Genomic DNA, 16,565 nt, shown 5'->3' with positions numbered 1-16,565 from the left:
TTATATACAACTGTCATAAAAGCTAGTTTGTTGTGCGGGACAAGTGAAACCAATTTGCAAAGTTTTCATAAATCCCACGCATAAGTATATCATATGCAAGGACAGATATAAGCCCTGGGGAGGAAACAGAACTGAGGGCAAAGGTTAAAAGTATTGTATTGAACAGAGCAGTCTCAGAATTCAGTAGAAAGATTAGCTAGGCTATGCCTAATACTTTGCTTTGAAATACATGCTGGAATCCTTTCGGTTTACAAAATTCATCATAGTTTTTATTGAAAACTGTTTACTAAAAAGAAATGAATTGGATTGGACCAATTTTAATTTTATTACTATTTATTCTTGCAATTATGTTCCTTTTGAAAAAGGGCAGTTCCTGGAATAACAGCTCCCCCAATCTCCCTCCGGGACCCAGGACCTTGCCCATTTTGGGAAATCTGCACATGGAGGATCTGAAGAGGCCTTACAGAACAATGATGGAGGTAAAGACTGGTGATTAACAAGCATGAATATTTTTTGCCAAAATTAGCTGGGCGGGGGACAAAATCTTGGTAAGTTACAAAAGTAAGTCTCATGTGTTCCCTGATGATTTTCAACATTTAAGGAAATATTTTAAAAATAGAAATTTACTAGTATCTGAATATGTTGAAATATCCTGAAAGGATTATTTCAAGAAAATCTTTTTGTTAATGGATGTAAAATTTTCTAATTGAATAAACCATTTTCTAATTGTTTATTCAATGAGAATTTTTTAATTTTCTAATTAAAAACAATTTTCTAATTGTTTATTCAGATTTGCAGAAATTGTTCAAACCTCAATGAGTTTTTGAGGAAATATAAATGTTATTAAGCTGAATGACAGGATATGTACTTAGAGGTACTCCTATTTATTACATATTTTAAGCAAAATTATAAGTTAAGTTATAACAGTTGGTTTCTTAAACCATCTTCTACATATAAATATTGATCAAAATGGTCTCTTTGTTTTTCTTCTGCTGAATTCAAGTCGTCAAAAAAATATGGTCCCTTTTTCCACATCAAACTGGGATTTCAGGAGATGGTGGTGCTGATTGGCTACAAGATGGTCAAAGAGGCTCTAGTGAACCAGGCTGATGTATTTGCTGATAGGTCCACATCCCTCTTTTTGATGGGGCAGCAAAAGGATTTGGTAAGTTATTTCATTCTGGCTTATAGCTGACAAATCTTTCATATGTGTGATCAGTATAATGTAGAACTTTTCATCTGAGGTTTTCAAAAGCAATATTTCAGTTGAATGAAACTGAGATTCCAGGAAATGGTGGTGCTGACTGGATATTAGATGGTCAAAGAGGCTCTAGTGAACCAGGCTGGTGCATTTGCAGATAAGCCCTTTGTTCCCATTTTTGAAGATGCAACAAAAAGGTTTGGTAAGTTATTTCATACTGGATTGTAGTTGACAAAGTTTCAGATGTATGATCAGTATAATGTAGAATGTTTCATTTGAAGTTTTCACCAGAAGAATCTCAAATGAGAGTGTAAAACATTATCAATGAAATCCCAATACTTGCTGCATCAGTGTGATTCCTTCCATGCCATCCGCAGAGAGCAAAGTAGTGGCCAGGAGGGCATGTTTTAGAGCCCTTCAGTTTAGGCATCAGCAAGGGAAGGTTATATATGAAGGAAGATTAGCTGCTAACTATAGCTGGTCTTAATTGAAAAATGCCAGTCATGCACAGGACATCTCCCAAGGCCCTATCTCAATCATCTCCTGCCACCTGTCCTAGCAACAAGGGCCTGTGCATTTTGATTGGTGGATTGCAATTCAAACTCCACTGAGGCATCATTTTTTTAAAAAATAATGTCTTTGCAACCACATGGTCAGAAAATATCCACAAAATTCCAAGCTTTCAGGAAAAAGGTAAAGAAATGTTTGGTGTGAAGATAACATAGAAACAAACTATCTTATCCTTTTTCTCTTCAGGTCTTGTTTTTGCTCAGTGAAAACTGGAAAGTGATGCGACGGTTTACATTATCCACATTACGGGAATATGGAATGGGCAAGAGGACTATTGAAGGCAAAATCACAGAAGAGTGTAGTGTCTTAATGAAGACAATGGAGGCTTATGCAGGTGGGTTGGCATTTGCTCCTAATGCTCTACTGGAACAACTTCCAGAACAAATGTAGATTGAAAAATAATTTCCTTAGATTATATCAAATAAACAAGGAGTGTTTTGGGAGTACCTTCTCTCCAACAATTCTTAAACCCATTGTTTTCTACTTATAAATATGCTTCCTTGTCCAATTTATGCTACATATATTTACTGAAATGTGACTTATGGATGGCAAAATGGTTCCAAGAGACTTGAATAGAATTCAGTGTAATACAATCTCTCATAAATAACACTTCTAGAGTTATTCTTGTGTAGAGACTTGTCTAGATTCTCCATATAGAGCAGGTTGCAAGCCCTTCATCTCAGCATGAAAATATGTTAAAGGCTGGAATTATAACTTTTCCCTGCTTTGGGTCAAGGATAATCAAAGAACAGAAAGATATAGCCTAAAATACTTTCTCCAATGAAAGTATTATTTCTGAATTGTCAGTATGGAATCCCCCCTTATAGTTAGCATAGCCCACTTCCCACATAGCTAAAATAGTAGCAGATGGTATCTCGTATTTTCCAAAATATTAGTTGTTAAAGTCCTACTGTGCTAAATGTGCTTAACACACTGTATCCGGGTTGCAAACATCTGGATATTTATGGAATAGCATCAAAAAGATACACAAAGTTCTCATGATTGGCATATTTAGGGTTCTCTGCATTTTTGCATCCCAGAAATTATGTGGATAAAATTGACTTGAGGAAAAAGAAATAAGAGATGTCTGTGATATAAAAATAATCTAGAAAACTAAAGGTTCTTTGTTCAACTGACAAATGAGTTCTGTTTGTGGAGCATGCCTAGATATCTACAAACTTATTGTGCTATTTCCTTTTTGGAGTGCCAGTTGTAATAAAGAAAGGCATGAGATTGTAAAAATGCAGTATCTACTTTATTAAGTATTATCATTATTTTAGCCATTGTCTATCCACTGCAGGATGAAGGCCTCTTCCACATATTTCCATCCAATATGGCAGTGATGGCGAACCTTTTAGAGACCGAGTGCCCAAACTGCAACCCAAAACTCACTTATTTATCGCTGGGTGCCAGGTGGGCATGGCCCACTGGGTGGGCATGGCTGTGGTGGTCATGGCAGACTGGGTGGGTGTGGCCAAGGTGGGCATGGTCACCTTGATGTTGCTCGTGGGGAGGGATGCCTGTGGGGGACGGGCAGGGCTGGGGGAGATCCAGGGGGTCTCTGGCAGGTGGGGTGGTGGGCAGGAGGCTCGTCCTGTGGGGTGAGGTGAGGCAAGGTGAGACAGGGCGAGGGTGCCATTGTCGCAGGGCAAGGTGAGGCAGGGGCCAGGGCGGCTGCCTGACACCATCGGCCCCCGCACACAGAGGCCAGCGAGCCCATGGGGGCCGACAGTGTCCATCAGCAGCCAGAGCCTGCGGCCCCTCGACCGGTGCACTCTAGGGCTCCGCAGCCCGCCGCCTTTGAACTGGATGGCTGGCCAACAGCTGAGGAGGCGATGCAGTGGGTCGTGCCCAGGAAAAGGAGACCGTGCAAGGCCAGGATGGATGGGACGTGGGGGAGGGAAACCAGGCGTGCTGGGATGCATGCGGCCACATGGGACCTCGGCGAGTTAGCAGCTGGCTGGTTGAAGAGGGACAGTTGCCATCTCTGGGGCATGGTGCGCGTGCCCACACAGAGGGCTCTGAGTGCCGCCTCTGGCACACGTGCCATAAGTTCGCCATCACTGCAATATGGTCTTGAGTTTTCTTTTGCCAACTGGGCCCACAATACTTGTTGATGTTATAGATCCGTCTTGTCTTAGGTCTCTTTCGTGGATGCTTTTTATCAAGTGGGATCCATTCTACAACTGCCTTGATCCACCCGCCATCAATTCTTCTTCCTATATGACCAGCCTATTTCCATTTAAGTTCTTTTATTCTCTTGATGATATTGTATACTTTCATTCAATGACATTAGCAAGCCTCTTCGCCTTGTCAAGGTCCCAATCAGAGAAGAAGATTAAAGTCTATATAAGCATCTGCCATCCAGAGTTTGCATTCTAATCCTTTCCTTCTGACATTCTGAGTGAATGTTATTCTAGCTGTTCTGTTCTCAGATTTAAGAGTGGGAAGTGGCTGCAGTGTTATCATAATCATTCTGTCCTGCCTTTTGGGAACTATCAGTAACATACAACCATAAGTATCTGCACTGAGCTCTGCTATAATTTCCCCCTATATAATATACCTACTTTTCCTTCCTTTATTTTATGAAGCTCAGTAGTTATTTGATTTTTAAAATTGCAATCATTTAATGAGGAAGCATTGCAATAGCTTTGCCAAGTATTTTAACCTCAAGGAGTTCCACAGTTTCAAAGACAACAGATATTGCCATTTTTCCTGCTTCTGGGACAATGAATTACTATTGAAAATTTTTTCATATTTCTTAATCTAAATACTTCCAATGTCATCAGCACTAGCTATAGTTTTCTATGATTATTTATTTATTTATTTATTTAGTGTATGGCATATTATACATGGACTAGCAATATAAATTAACTGTCATGGTTCCGACAGATGAAACTGTTCAAAGAACTTCGAGGCATTGTTTATTTAAAAAATCTTTATTAGAGAAGCATAGTGTCGGCACTAACATAATCAAAGCCAAAAACTGAATTCCCCTCCCCTGAGCACATAGTATCAAAGCACAATTCCCTCCTCCAATTAACAGTCATAAATGACATTCTCCAATTAGTTTGAAATGCAGGCTTTCCCTTCAGTTCTCCAGCCCGCCAATTCTTATCATCTCTTATTTCAATAACCTTGGTTCACACACTAGGTCCAGTATTGTTATGTCTAGCTAAACTCTCATGCACATTCCTCCCCCCAGCATCATCTAACTCTAAGAGTAAAATATAAGAAGAAAATGGTTGCATCTCCAACTGTTGTCAAAGCAAAAACATCCAATGTTAGCAGCATTAACATTAACATTTTAACTAGATTAGTAAAATCCAATAAAAAATAAACATCAAAAAAGATCTATGTTCAAATATCAATGTCTTGGCCCAAAGATGCTTTTCCATGAGGCAACTGGACTTTCTTGTTTTTCTTCAAAGACGTTTCGCTTCTCATCCAAGAGGCTTTCGAGAAGCGAAACATCTTCGAAGAAAAACAAGAAAGTACAGTTGCCCCGTGGAAAAGCATCTTTGGGATAACTATGACCTGGATGACTGAGAAGCTCCATAGACATCAATGTCTTGACCATCTAGCCATTGAAGTGCAGCATTGTTTGTATTTAAAAACTCAGATACTGGACTGTTATATGACCTCAGCTTACAGCCAGTCACGATGTGATCTACAGTTTGACATGGGACCCTGCAGTCACATTGAGGGGATGATACTCTGCCCCATTTATATAGAGAGTCCAAGCAAATGCTGGGTGCGAGGTGTGAACCCTAGTCAGGATTGTCCATTGCTGACATGGTAATTCAAACCTGGTACCCTTTTAGGGGCTCATTTATATGTCTTACTATGTCTGGGCATTTAGTGACCTATTTGGCTTTCCACTGGGAATCAGTGTTAACGTTTGGGGGCAGATGTTGTGCAAGTGCCAGTGGGGCTTCCTGAATTTGACTCTTCCTGCTGATAAATGAGGAAGGTCAACATGCACCAGTAGGAGTCAGTTGTTCATATTTTTTCTATATTCTCTCATTAGTGCATCTTGCCTTCATAAAGCTGGCAGTGCTATATGGCTCAGGAAGCCAGAACATGAAGCCAGCAAGTTAGAGTGGTTTTAATACATCCGCTTATCATTCTCAGGGTGTTGTTGAGTCTGGCATCTAACTTACTAGTATGGCAGCTGGCAAGCCATGGGGTGGGGGACAGTATTCTGCTGTGGAGTAAACCAGCCCTAGGCCTGATGACCTGGGGATGGAAGCTGAAGCTTCCCATTTAATTCCACATAATTTCTGTTCCTAGTATTGATTTTTGCCTAGATGTTTCTTGTAGGAGAAAAACACCAGTATAATGTTACTCCAAGGTACTTTGGATGATGATCATAGGGGAGTAAATTGTTGTTTAAGTAGACCTTTGGGGATTCATATGCTAGTTTGTTGTTAAGATGGAAGCAGGATGTTACTGTTTTGCTGTTGCTTGCACTGAGCCTCCAGTCAGTGAAGAATTTTCCTAAGAATTTAAGATCTTTGGACAGGAGACTGTCAGCCAAGCCCATTTTTGTTTTGTTTTGTTTTTATACTGCTATGGCAAATCATCAGCATATCCAAATTTGTGTTCCCTTGTTGCTGGCAATGCTCCCCTTAAGTAAGCTGATTTTGAGTATTAATGCAGTGAAAAGCAGATTTAATCCTGGTTCTATTCACAGTTCTCTTTTGATCTACTGTTTGTTGCCCAGGAAAACCCTTTGATGTCACAACAATTCTGACTGCTGCTGTTTCCAACATCATAGTTTCGATTCTACTTTGGAATCACTATGAATATGAAGATGCCACATTTATATGACTACTGAAGCTATTGAATGAAAATATTTGAATTGCAGGAAGCCCTGCTGTGTTGGTAATCTAATTTCTTATTTGGAAAAAAAATGTCATGAAAAACAGGCAGCAGAATGTGTGTCATTCAAGCTTTATTGAGAAGTAAAGCATGTTGCTTCTAATGGGCATCTGTAGCAAGATTTCATCCAAAGACAACATGAAGATAATGACATCAGGATTCAAATCCTCTCCTTATGTTGTTGCATGCAAAAATCTCATGCATGTATGAAAACCACTTTTGTATGCTTTATCATTTCCTCTCCCTTCTTTTTAAAGGCTTGTGAATGCATTCAAATTGAAGGAGTGGGAGTCTTCACTGCCAATATCTTTCCACCTTTCTTTTTCCTTTGGCAGTATTACACAACTTTACATGTACTAAATAGCTCTCTTCATTAGAATTTGCACTGAGTTTCTTATATTGATGGTTCACATTGCTTGTTTGGGAATCAATACAATGTGAGCACAGGAGATCATTCAATAGTATGGTAGAAAATAAGCACTCTCTCTCCCAAAACCTCTGTGGAGGCTTTAGTCCATGGGATTTGGGGCTTAGTGAATTAGCAAAATTGACTATCCAAAGCTCATTCAGTCATGTCATTTTGCTTATTATTGTGTGTGTGGGGGGGGGTGTAGACTTAGGGAACATTGTTTTGATAAAAATGTTTGAGATGTCCATTTGAGAAATTCGAAGTTTTTAACTTCCATTATATTTGTTTTCTTTTATCATTCTTTCAGCTATATAATTTGTTTCCCATGTTGGGCTTCATTTTGGGTTCTCATAAAATGTTAATGAAAAATCTTTTGGGGCCATGTTTACTTTGTCTTTCATTACTTTTTCTCCTCTTCAGCTCTCTTTTCTGTGTAACAGTTTGCTCTCTTTTGCTTTTAATTATAATTACTCTTTTTAAAAGCAATATTAATTTTTCTTCAATAATCTCAAGTACAAATTTATGCATTTGCTTTGAAAACCTAGTTGTCAATGCTATTTTTTCAAAATCCAATAAAAGAATATTAAAATAGGCTTCTAGTTTTGACATCACGGAGATGCAGATGCAAAGGGACGGGGTTCCATCTTTCGCGTTTGGTTTTGCCCTGCTGGGGGACCCTGGAAAAAGTTGAAAGTCGCCCCGTAGAGACAGCAAGCAAGGAGGGGACTCTCGTTGATCATCGGGGGAGACAGCTCTCCAACTTGATCCAAGGAGCCCTCCAAACTGGCGGGGGAAAGACTGGCTGCATCCATGTAGCCAGTCCGAAGCTGCTGACAACGGAAGACAACAAGCACTACCAAGCAATTTTACAGCAATGTAAATGAAACTGGGTGAGACCTGATCCTCTCTTTATGATTTTAACACCTCTTCCTGAAAATCTGCCCAAAGCACGCCCCCTAATGAAAGAGGGAAAGGGAATTTCCTCCCCATTCCCTCAGAAAAGAAAAGCAGTGAATTAATTACTTGGGAAACATGCAAAACCTATAAGACTTATTTGGAATTAATATATACATACAGCTTGAAAATTTGGGGACTAAAAGTGTTTTTAAGACTCTTTTCTTTAAAAAAAAGACTTGAAAAGTTTACAATATAAGTTTTGGATCTAAAAATTGAAAAATGGTGTTGATGACATCTAGTGGTGAATTATGACATTACAACTTATTTATGCCTAAAAGAAACCTGGTTCGAAGCTCAGAACTAGATAAGACATTGGCTGGCCTTGGAAGCTTTTACTATTGAGAATTGCAGCTGAGAAAAAAGTAACAGGCTTGGGGGCTGCTTATCTGTGTGGCAGAGACAATAATACTATTCTAAATTTGGCCTGTTTAAATTTTGAACATAAATACTGACTTTCAGAACTGTGTTGTGGATTTATTTTCTTGTAGAAGAAACATATGGAACACTTTGGATTATAAATCTTGATTGTTAAACAACCTTCAATGATTCTTTTTTCTCCCTGGACAGAAATGATATATTTCTTACTGGACAGAAAAAATTGAGTTTTAGTTATTTCTGCTTAGGGGAGGTTTAGGAACGGCCAGTTGGCTGGATACATTTATAAAGGCTACTTACAAAATAAAATAAAATAAAATGGATGTTTCATACTCAGCTTTAAATAGTAAAATGCTATCTTTAACATCTGTTTCCAGTAGCCTTAGCTTGCCACATAATCAAGAAAATACTGATGAACCACAGAAAGAAATTCTCTCCATGTAGAAATTAATACAAAAAACAATTGCTTTAGATTGTGATCAGGTTAAAAATAATACAAAGGAGACAAAAGAACAATTTTCTAATTTAAATCTACAAACTCAGAAAACAACTACAGAGAAGGAACCAGCAACCCAGAAAACAGAAGGAAAACTAGAGAATGCTGACATAAACATTGTCAATCTAAAGGAAGAAACTAATGATCAGACTCAGATAAATGAAAACTTAGAAGATACAATGATAATATTGGAAACGGAAAAGACATTTTACAAACCAAGATTTCAGAACATACTGGGTGACAAGGAAGGAGAGCCGATGGAATGAAAGATAAAGCTGTTAACAGAACTGTGGGCAACTGGAGAAGGAGGAAGGCGGTTTAATGAATATCAACAGGCTAGTTCTTCCAAAAATACTTTAACTAAATTGTTTCTCTAGTCTCAAATAATATATACAAAAATAGAGAAAGAATTATTTGATGATCCAAATGACTTGGAAAGTTAGTTGGCAAAGGAAGAAAGCTAGAGTAAGACTGAAGGAAACAGAAGCTTTGGCCTATCACTTGTTTTGAAATTATAAATGATTGGGATACTTTGAACATGGATGGGAAACTAAAATTGAAAATAGCGAAAATAGGATATGGATTAAATAAATGGAAATTGAGTGCAAATGCAATTAAGATATGCTTTGGTTAGAAAAGATATTTTAAACTGATATTATTGACATTATTAGAAAAATGTAACAAATGTTGATATGCAGTTGTATATTTACTAACAATAATAAGAATTGTATTTGCTTTGTGCGGAAAAATGTCTATTACCAGAAGAAGAGAGGATGTACTGGAGGGTGAAATATTGGAGTTAGTTGGAAGAAGCTTACATGTACCACAGAATCACTAATTGTCTATTGGGCACTTGTCTATTGGGCACTTGTTTGTGAAAATAGAAAATTAATAAAACATTTATAAAAAAGAATATTAAAATAGTAGCATTAATAATAATCATAATAAAATAATCCAGTTTACTACCAGTACATTATCAAATCTTTCAGAAAATTTTCATCAAAGTGTTAACTCAGATAACAAGTGAGATTCAGCAACATCAAAAAATTTCCTTTTTCTTGGAAGAGAGCTTTAATTTCTTTAATATCTAACAAGAGGAATGACCCAATTTGTCCAGCATTATATTGACTTATCTTGTAGACAGTGCTTTTTTTGTTTAAAAAAAAAAAAAAAGGTGCCGGAACTCATACACGTCATACAACCTGCCTTGCCTACCCTACAAGGTTCCATCCAAAAAAGGTGCCGGAACTCCGTTCTGGGCGTTCTATGAGAAAAAAAGCCCTGCTTGTAGATAATAACTTCTTTACAATAAAAGAGTAAATCTGTTTCTAAATAAATTGACCCAGACTGATGAGACTGGATTTCTTCCTAAGATGTACAGGAACTTGTTTCTAGATTCCCCTTTTCTCCCCCCTCTTTTTTTAACCTCTTCCTACTCCATCCAGGTGCTGCTGGAGAGAAAGTGAGAGGAGGGGGAGAAAGCAGGGAGGATTTGTGTGTGTCATCCTTCCCCCTCAGTTTTAGTTTATAGTTATGGTCTAAGAATCTGAAGTTCTCTTGGCGGCACTAACCCTTAAGCCAGTGATTTTTTTCTTTTGGCTTAATGAGGGATTTCATTGGAATTTAGAAGGGAGCTCTTGAATTTCTAAGAGAATGTATGGAATGGGGAGAGAAAGAAGCAGACAGGGTGCACAGAACCAACACAAACTATATAAAGATAAAAAGTGTTTCAGGAGATTCAGCTTTGTACTTTGTTAGGAAGACGACAAGAGATCAAATTATATAGCAGTACATCAACACCAAGCTACATTTGCCCAAAGAAACATCAGTCAGAAGACTGACCCTGAGGAAAGAATAGAAAATAGACCTGTTTGCTCAGGGATAAACAACATGTACTTTCATAAAATATTGTGAAGGGACTTTATTGTGCTTATGATTTTATTATGCTTAAGCCTGATATTAGTATTTTGTAACCGTTATTTTGTAACCACTTTATATTGATACTAGTAGAGTGATACTTCGTAATCATTTTATATATAACTTTGTTTATGTGCAAGCAGCTTTGTAGGTGCCTTATATTGGGAAATTATTTACATAAAAGCAAATGTCTCATGCTCTATATACAGGAGATTGCTTACATGAAAGGAGCAAGATGAGATTCAGTGGTCCAGGAAACAGGGAAGGGGAAGGGGAGCTAGCCTGGATTGATGTGTATGAGTCATCACCTTGGAATTTGTTTTCCTGTGCTTCCTTATTCCTGGTACAGAGACTTGAGTCTCTTTGTTTTGAAAGGGTATAAAGAGTGGAAGAAATGTTTTCTGTGTGTGCCTTCATCCTTTTAAGCAGCCACAAAGAGGGAGGAGGACACCTGACTCTGTTTTGATCAAAATAAAAGTCATTTTCTTGCTGAAACCTCAGCTCAGGAGTTTCTTTGGCTCTTCAAAATTCCTGAGTAGCGCAGGGAAATTTGTGAGGTTAAGAGGAGAACCTTACAACTGAAAACCCTTTATGGACTTGTTGCTGAAATCAGTTAAATAAACTGTGTTATTTTTTATTTTGTTAATTTAAAAGGGTTGGTAGGGGAAAGATGTGAAATGTTAAAAGAGGGGAAGACAATGGGTTTGTTTGCTTGCTTTTCTAATATCTTTTTTCTTCCCTGCACTTTTTCTTTCATATTTTTAATTTTGTTTAACTTTCTGTTTTGTATTTTCTCAATAGGCAGTCTCTCAAATATCTAGGACCTATGCCATGTAAGGTTTATAGGTCACAACCAGCCCTTTAAATCACATGCATAAACAAAGTAGTAAGCAGTTCTACTGGTGGAGGAAGAGTGTCACGTAGGCATATGAAGGCAGCATGTCTGATTCTGCCCATATTGCCACATTCTGGACCATTTAATGGTTCCAAGCTGCTTTCAAGAGCAGCTGCTTCTAAAGCATATTGCATGGGATGACTAGGGCATGAATGGTATCAATTTTCTTTCATGGATGCAAAGTACCTACAAAAAACCCAAACAGCTAAGATCTTTGTAGGACTTTTATCATCAAAATGTACTAAGAAAAAGAAAATAATGTGGTATCTTCTATATACTTTCTTAAAATACTCTTTTTCCTAGCATTTTTCCTGCAGGGAAGGAAGGAAGGAAGGAAGGATGGAAGGAAGGAAGGAAGGAAGGAAGGAAGGAAGGAAGGAAGGAAGGAAGGAAGGAAGGAAGGAAGGAAGGAAGGAAGGAAGATGCAACAAGCACACATTTTTCCTTAGCATGTCTGATAGAGGGAACAAAAAGAGCCCAATTGCAGCCATATATAGAAATGTTCATATAGTACTTAACCTCTACTTTTGTGGCAACCCTATACAAATGCCAAGGGAGATGCCAATTTAGATGAGGAGTTTTAATTGTGTAGCAGTTCTCACCTACAGTACATATTTCAGACCTCCCAGATGTCAACACTGCTAACATTGGATGTTCTTGCTTTGACAAAACATGAAGAGGCAGCCACTCTCTGTATAAGCTGTGTGGTACTTTTAGAGTTAAATTAGATGATACTGGGAGGGGAGGAGAAAGAATGTGTGTGTGGATTAGTTAAGATAAGAAACCGCAGCCTACAGAACTGAAGAGAAACTTTGCCCTTCAGACTGATTGCAGAACGTGATTTATGAATGCTAATTGGAGGAGGGAATTGTGCTTGAATATTATGTGCTCAGGGGAGGGGAATTCAGATCTTGGCATCCACCATGTTCGTGCCGAAGGGTGCTGTACTAATAAAGAGACTTTAAGGTAAACAATGCCTCGAGGTTCTTAGAAGTATTCCCCTAATCGGAACCATGACATCATGTTTCATACCACCATACAGATAGGCCCTCATAGACCCCAGTGCCACAAGAAAAGAGAAAATTTGTCACAGAAATCTTTGTGGGCCAAATAAAAGATCACACAGAAAACATAGAATATACCTCTTTTCCTACTCAGAGAGACATGAAAAAAATCTTTATCATTATGATGAAAACATTGGCTAAATAATTGCCTAAATAATGACTCAAGGACACAGATCTCTGTTCTTCTTTGGGTCTGATATTGATGAGTTCAATTCTATTTTCTGAACTCCTTAACTGAACAGTGAAACATTTACCATAAAGCCCCTATAAAAAATTAGGACCATCTGCCCTAAAAGTTTGATTGTTGCAAAATTCAAATAAATTTAAACTTGTTTGCAAAGGTTTTGCAGATCCTGCCCATACATAGCCAAATTCAGGTCAAATTAAGGGGGAGGAGAGAGAAAACAAGGGAAAGGAGGGAGGTCCCCTCATATTCAGGGCATGCTGATTCAGTAGAAAGGTGGGCTATGCCTAATTCAGTGCTTTGAAATATATACTTGTATCACTTCAGTTTGCAGAATTCATTATAATTGTTACTGAAAACCGATTGCTAAAAGGAAATGGATTGGATTGGAGCAATTTTAGTTTTGTTATTTATTTTTGCAATTATATTCCTTTTGAAAAAGGGCAGTTTCTAGAGTAACAGCTCCCCCAAATCTCCGTCCAGGACCCAGGACCATACCTATTTTGGGAAATCTGCACATGATGGATCTGAAGAGGCCTTACAGAACAATGATGGAGGTAAAGCCTGATGATTAACAAGCATGAGTATTCTATGCCAAAATTGGTTGGGATGGGACAAAATCTTGGTAACTTGGTCAGGTAAGTCCAGTGGTGGGATTCAGCCAGTTCGCACCACTTTGGCAGAACTGGTAGCTAATTTTTTGTTGCCCAGGCCCAGAATGGACTTCCAGAAGCGGCATCCACACAGAGAACCGGTTGTTCACATATTTGAATCCCACCACTGGGTAAGTCTTATGTGTTTCTTGATGGTTTTCAATTTCTATGAACACATTTAAAAAGTGAGATTTACCAGATATCTAAATATATCCTTCTTGAGCAGGGGATTGAATTAGAAGACTCTCAAGGTCCCTTCCAACTCTGTTATTCTGTTATATTTATAGTATATATCCTGGAAGGATTATTGTCAGAAAATCTTTTTTGCTAATCAATGTAAAATTTTATAAATATTCATGTAGGTTTGCAGAACTCTTTCAAAATCCTAATCAGTCTTTGTGGAAATATAAATGCTGTTAAGCTGAATCATTTCATATATGTTCTTAGAGGCATTTCTATATTTTAAAACAATTAAAACAATTTATTCAAGGAGCAATATTCCATACAAGATTTTCTTACAGCTTTTTAAGGAAGGAGAGTAGTCAGATTTTCCTGATTTTCAGAGTCATTTATGAAAATACATTTTATTTATTTTTTCCTTAAGGAATTTCCATGATCATCTTCAGAAACTATAAGGGGCACAATAGGAAAGTTTCTGTGTGATCCTTTCAACAACCAGACAGAGTTTTTTATAGCTAAAATTCAACTATACGTCTGGCACTAAAGGCTGCAAAGCAGCTTTGCAAAATATTGGAATATAATTATATCTCTTGGATAGATTTCATCTTCATATAGAGTCTTACATAGTTGAGCCCTTTATGAGAATGTTTATGAGAAACATTTATCAGTTTGTCATGGTCACTTGGTGTGCAAAACCCTCGTATTGCATAAGGATCATTTTGATTTGTTCTATATAATTAAATTAAAAATCATAAAATTAACAGCTTCATAATATGCCATAAAAAAAATAACATGATCTCAGTCTTAGAACTGTGAGGCATGATAGTTTAAACAAAATTCTGCACATGATCAATTATTAATTATTGATCAAAACGGTCTTTTTTTTCATCTGTTGAATTCCAGTTGTCAAAAGAATATGGTCCCATTCTCCGCATCAGACTGGGATTCCAGGAAATGGTGGTGATGACTGGATATGAGATGGTCAAAGAGGCTCTAGTGAACCAGGCTGATGCATTTGCAGAGAGAGTCTTCATCCCTCTTTCTGAGGACCTTTATAAGGGCTTTGGTAAGGCATTTCATCTGGATCATAGGTGACAAATATTTCAGATGTAGTCGGCCCGACAGGTCATAGAGGTCTCTCGCCAATCCAGCAAAAGGGAGAGAACTCCAACCCATGAAAAGCCTGGCTTGGTCTTCTACAAAAAGGGGAAGATGATCTGATGAGAGGCGTTGGTCATTTGGGACAAAAAGGCTTATGCTGTCCGTTGGGCTCTTCTGACCTGGAGGCAGTTTTGGAAGGCAGTATGTTTCCCTTCCAGGTGTGGATGGACCACAAGAACCTGGAGGCATTAAGGACCCCAAGGAAGCTATCCCCTAAGCATGTGCAATGGGCTCAGTATTTTAACCACTTTAATTTCACCCTTCACTACTTGCCGGGAGGGGTGAGGAAGAACTTCCTAAAAGATGCCTTTCACCAGAAGTGCCCAAGAGGAAGTAGTTAACTCCATCATCCCATCCAGGCAACTCATGGCACCAGTGCTTATGAGGTAGCAGAGAACAGCCTCTCTGCAATCGGCGGGAGGGTCATTGACGCAACTGTTAAAAGATGACTTGGGGTTGGATGAATGGTGCCAGAGACATAAAGATGACCTGATGTCAAATGAGGGCTTAGCATGGAAGGGGAGTAAATTGTACGTGCCAGCCAGTCAGAGAACCTTGTTCTTGCAGAGGAGCCATGATGCCAAACCCGCAGGGCATTTTGGATTCGTGAAAACCCTTCATTTGGTAAAAAGGACATAGAAGCCTATGTGGCTAGTTGCCCCAAGTGCAATTCCATGAAGTGCCTACCTGGGAAGCCTCCAGGCTTGCTACAGTCGGTAGCCAACCCAGCTAGGCCGTGGGAAGAGATATCCATGGACTTTGTGATGGAGTTGCCTGAGAGTGCTGGGAGTACAGTAATTTGAACTGTCAACAACTTGTTTCCAAAGCAAGCACACTTTATGGTGTGTCTGAAGATTCCTTCAGCCCGGGTCCTAGCCAAGATGTTTGTGCAACACAACTATCAACTACAAGGGATCCTGAAGCCCATTATCTTGAACAGGGGGTGCAATTCACCACAAAGTTTTGGCGGGAATTCTTGTAAATAATAGGCTCCTCCCAGGGACTTAGCTCCTCCTAATGCTGGTATTAATGAAGCAAAACAGGTACTGCACCAGAACTGGGTTCATTCATTCTGTCCCCCCATTCGTTTGCAGATAGTGATTAGAACTAAGTCCTTGGCTGGTCCCTAGAAAAGCTTTCCAGAACTTGAAAGTGAATTGGACCCTCCTATCAGAGAGGATGCATTGAGGCACTCCATGTAGATGGTAGATATAGTGCAGGAACATTTTTGCCATCCCATTGGCCATTGGGATCTTCTGGCAGGGGATAAAGTGCACCTGTATTTCTCTCACTTTCAAGAAGCTCCACAATAAAGTCCATGGAGATCTCTCTCCAGGGCTGATGGCTTAGCTACCATTTGAAGCAGCCTTGGTGTTTTCCCTTGTCTTCGTTTTGCGGTCACACATATAGGAGAGCTGGAGACATAACTCTCAATGTCCTTTTTGAGTCATGGCCACCACAACTGTCTCTTGAGGAGGTGCAAGGTTTTTATGAACTCAAAGTGCCCCCCCCAACTTTGAGTCATGGCAGGTTTGCATGGTTTTTAGCCTCTGGTTGGCAGGTACATATAGCTTCCCACCTAGCCAGGCTAGCCCATCCTGCTTGGAGCAGACATTTTT

At 38.8% G+C, this 16,565-nt stretch overlaps 1 protein-coding gene across 1 annotated transcript in view; it reads left to right on the top strand.

The window, feature by feature from the left end:
* The first annotated feature begins 325 nt into the window (after positions 1-325).
* LOC107291684 (cytochrome P450 2K1-like) overlaps positions 326-16,565 on the top strand; it is a 34,866-nt gene continuing 18,626 nt past the window's right edge. Inside the window, exon 1 of the mRNA XM_015820705.2 lies at positions 326-479. Within this exon, the coding sequence (XP_015676191.2) occupies positions 348-479 (132 nt within the window). The 5' untranslated portion in view covers positions 326-347. The remainder of the gene's footprint in view (positions 480-16,565) is intronic.

The sequence above is a fragment of the Protobothrops mucrosquamatus genome, unplaced genomic scaffold (assembly GCF_001527695.2).
Source record: "Protobothrops mucrosquamatus isolate PMUCROS unplaced genomic scaffold, P.Mucros_1.0 scaffold1165, whole genome shotgun sequence".
NCBI classification, from domain to species: Eukaryota; Metazoa; Chordata; class Lepidosauria; order Squamata; family Viperidae; genus Protobothrops; species Protobothrops mucrosquamatus.
The sequence above is the reverse complement of the archived record's forward strand: the minus strand, read 5'-3'. Positions and strand labels throughout refer to the sequence as shown.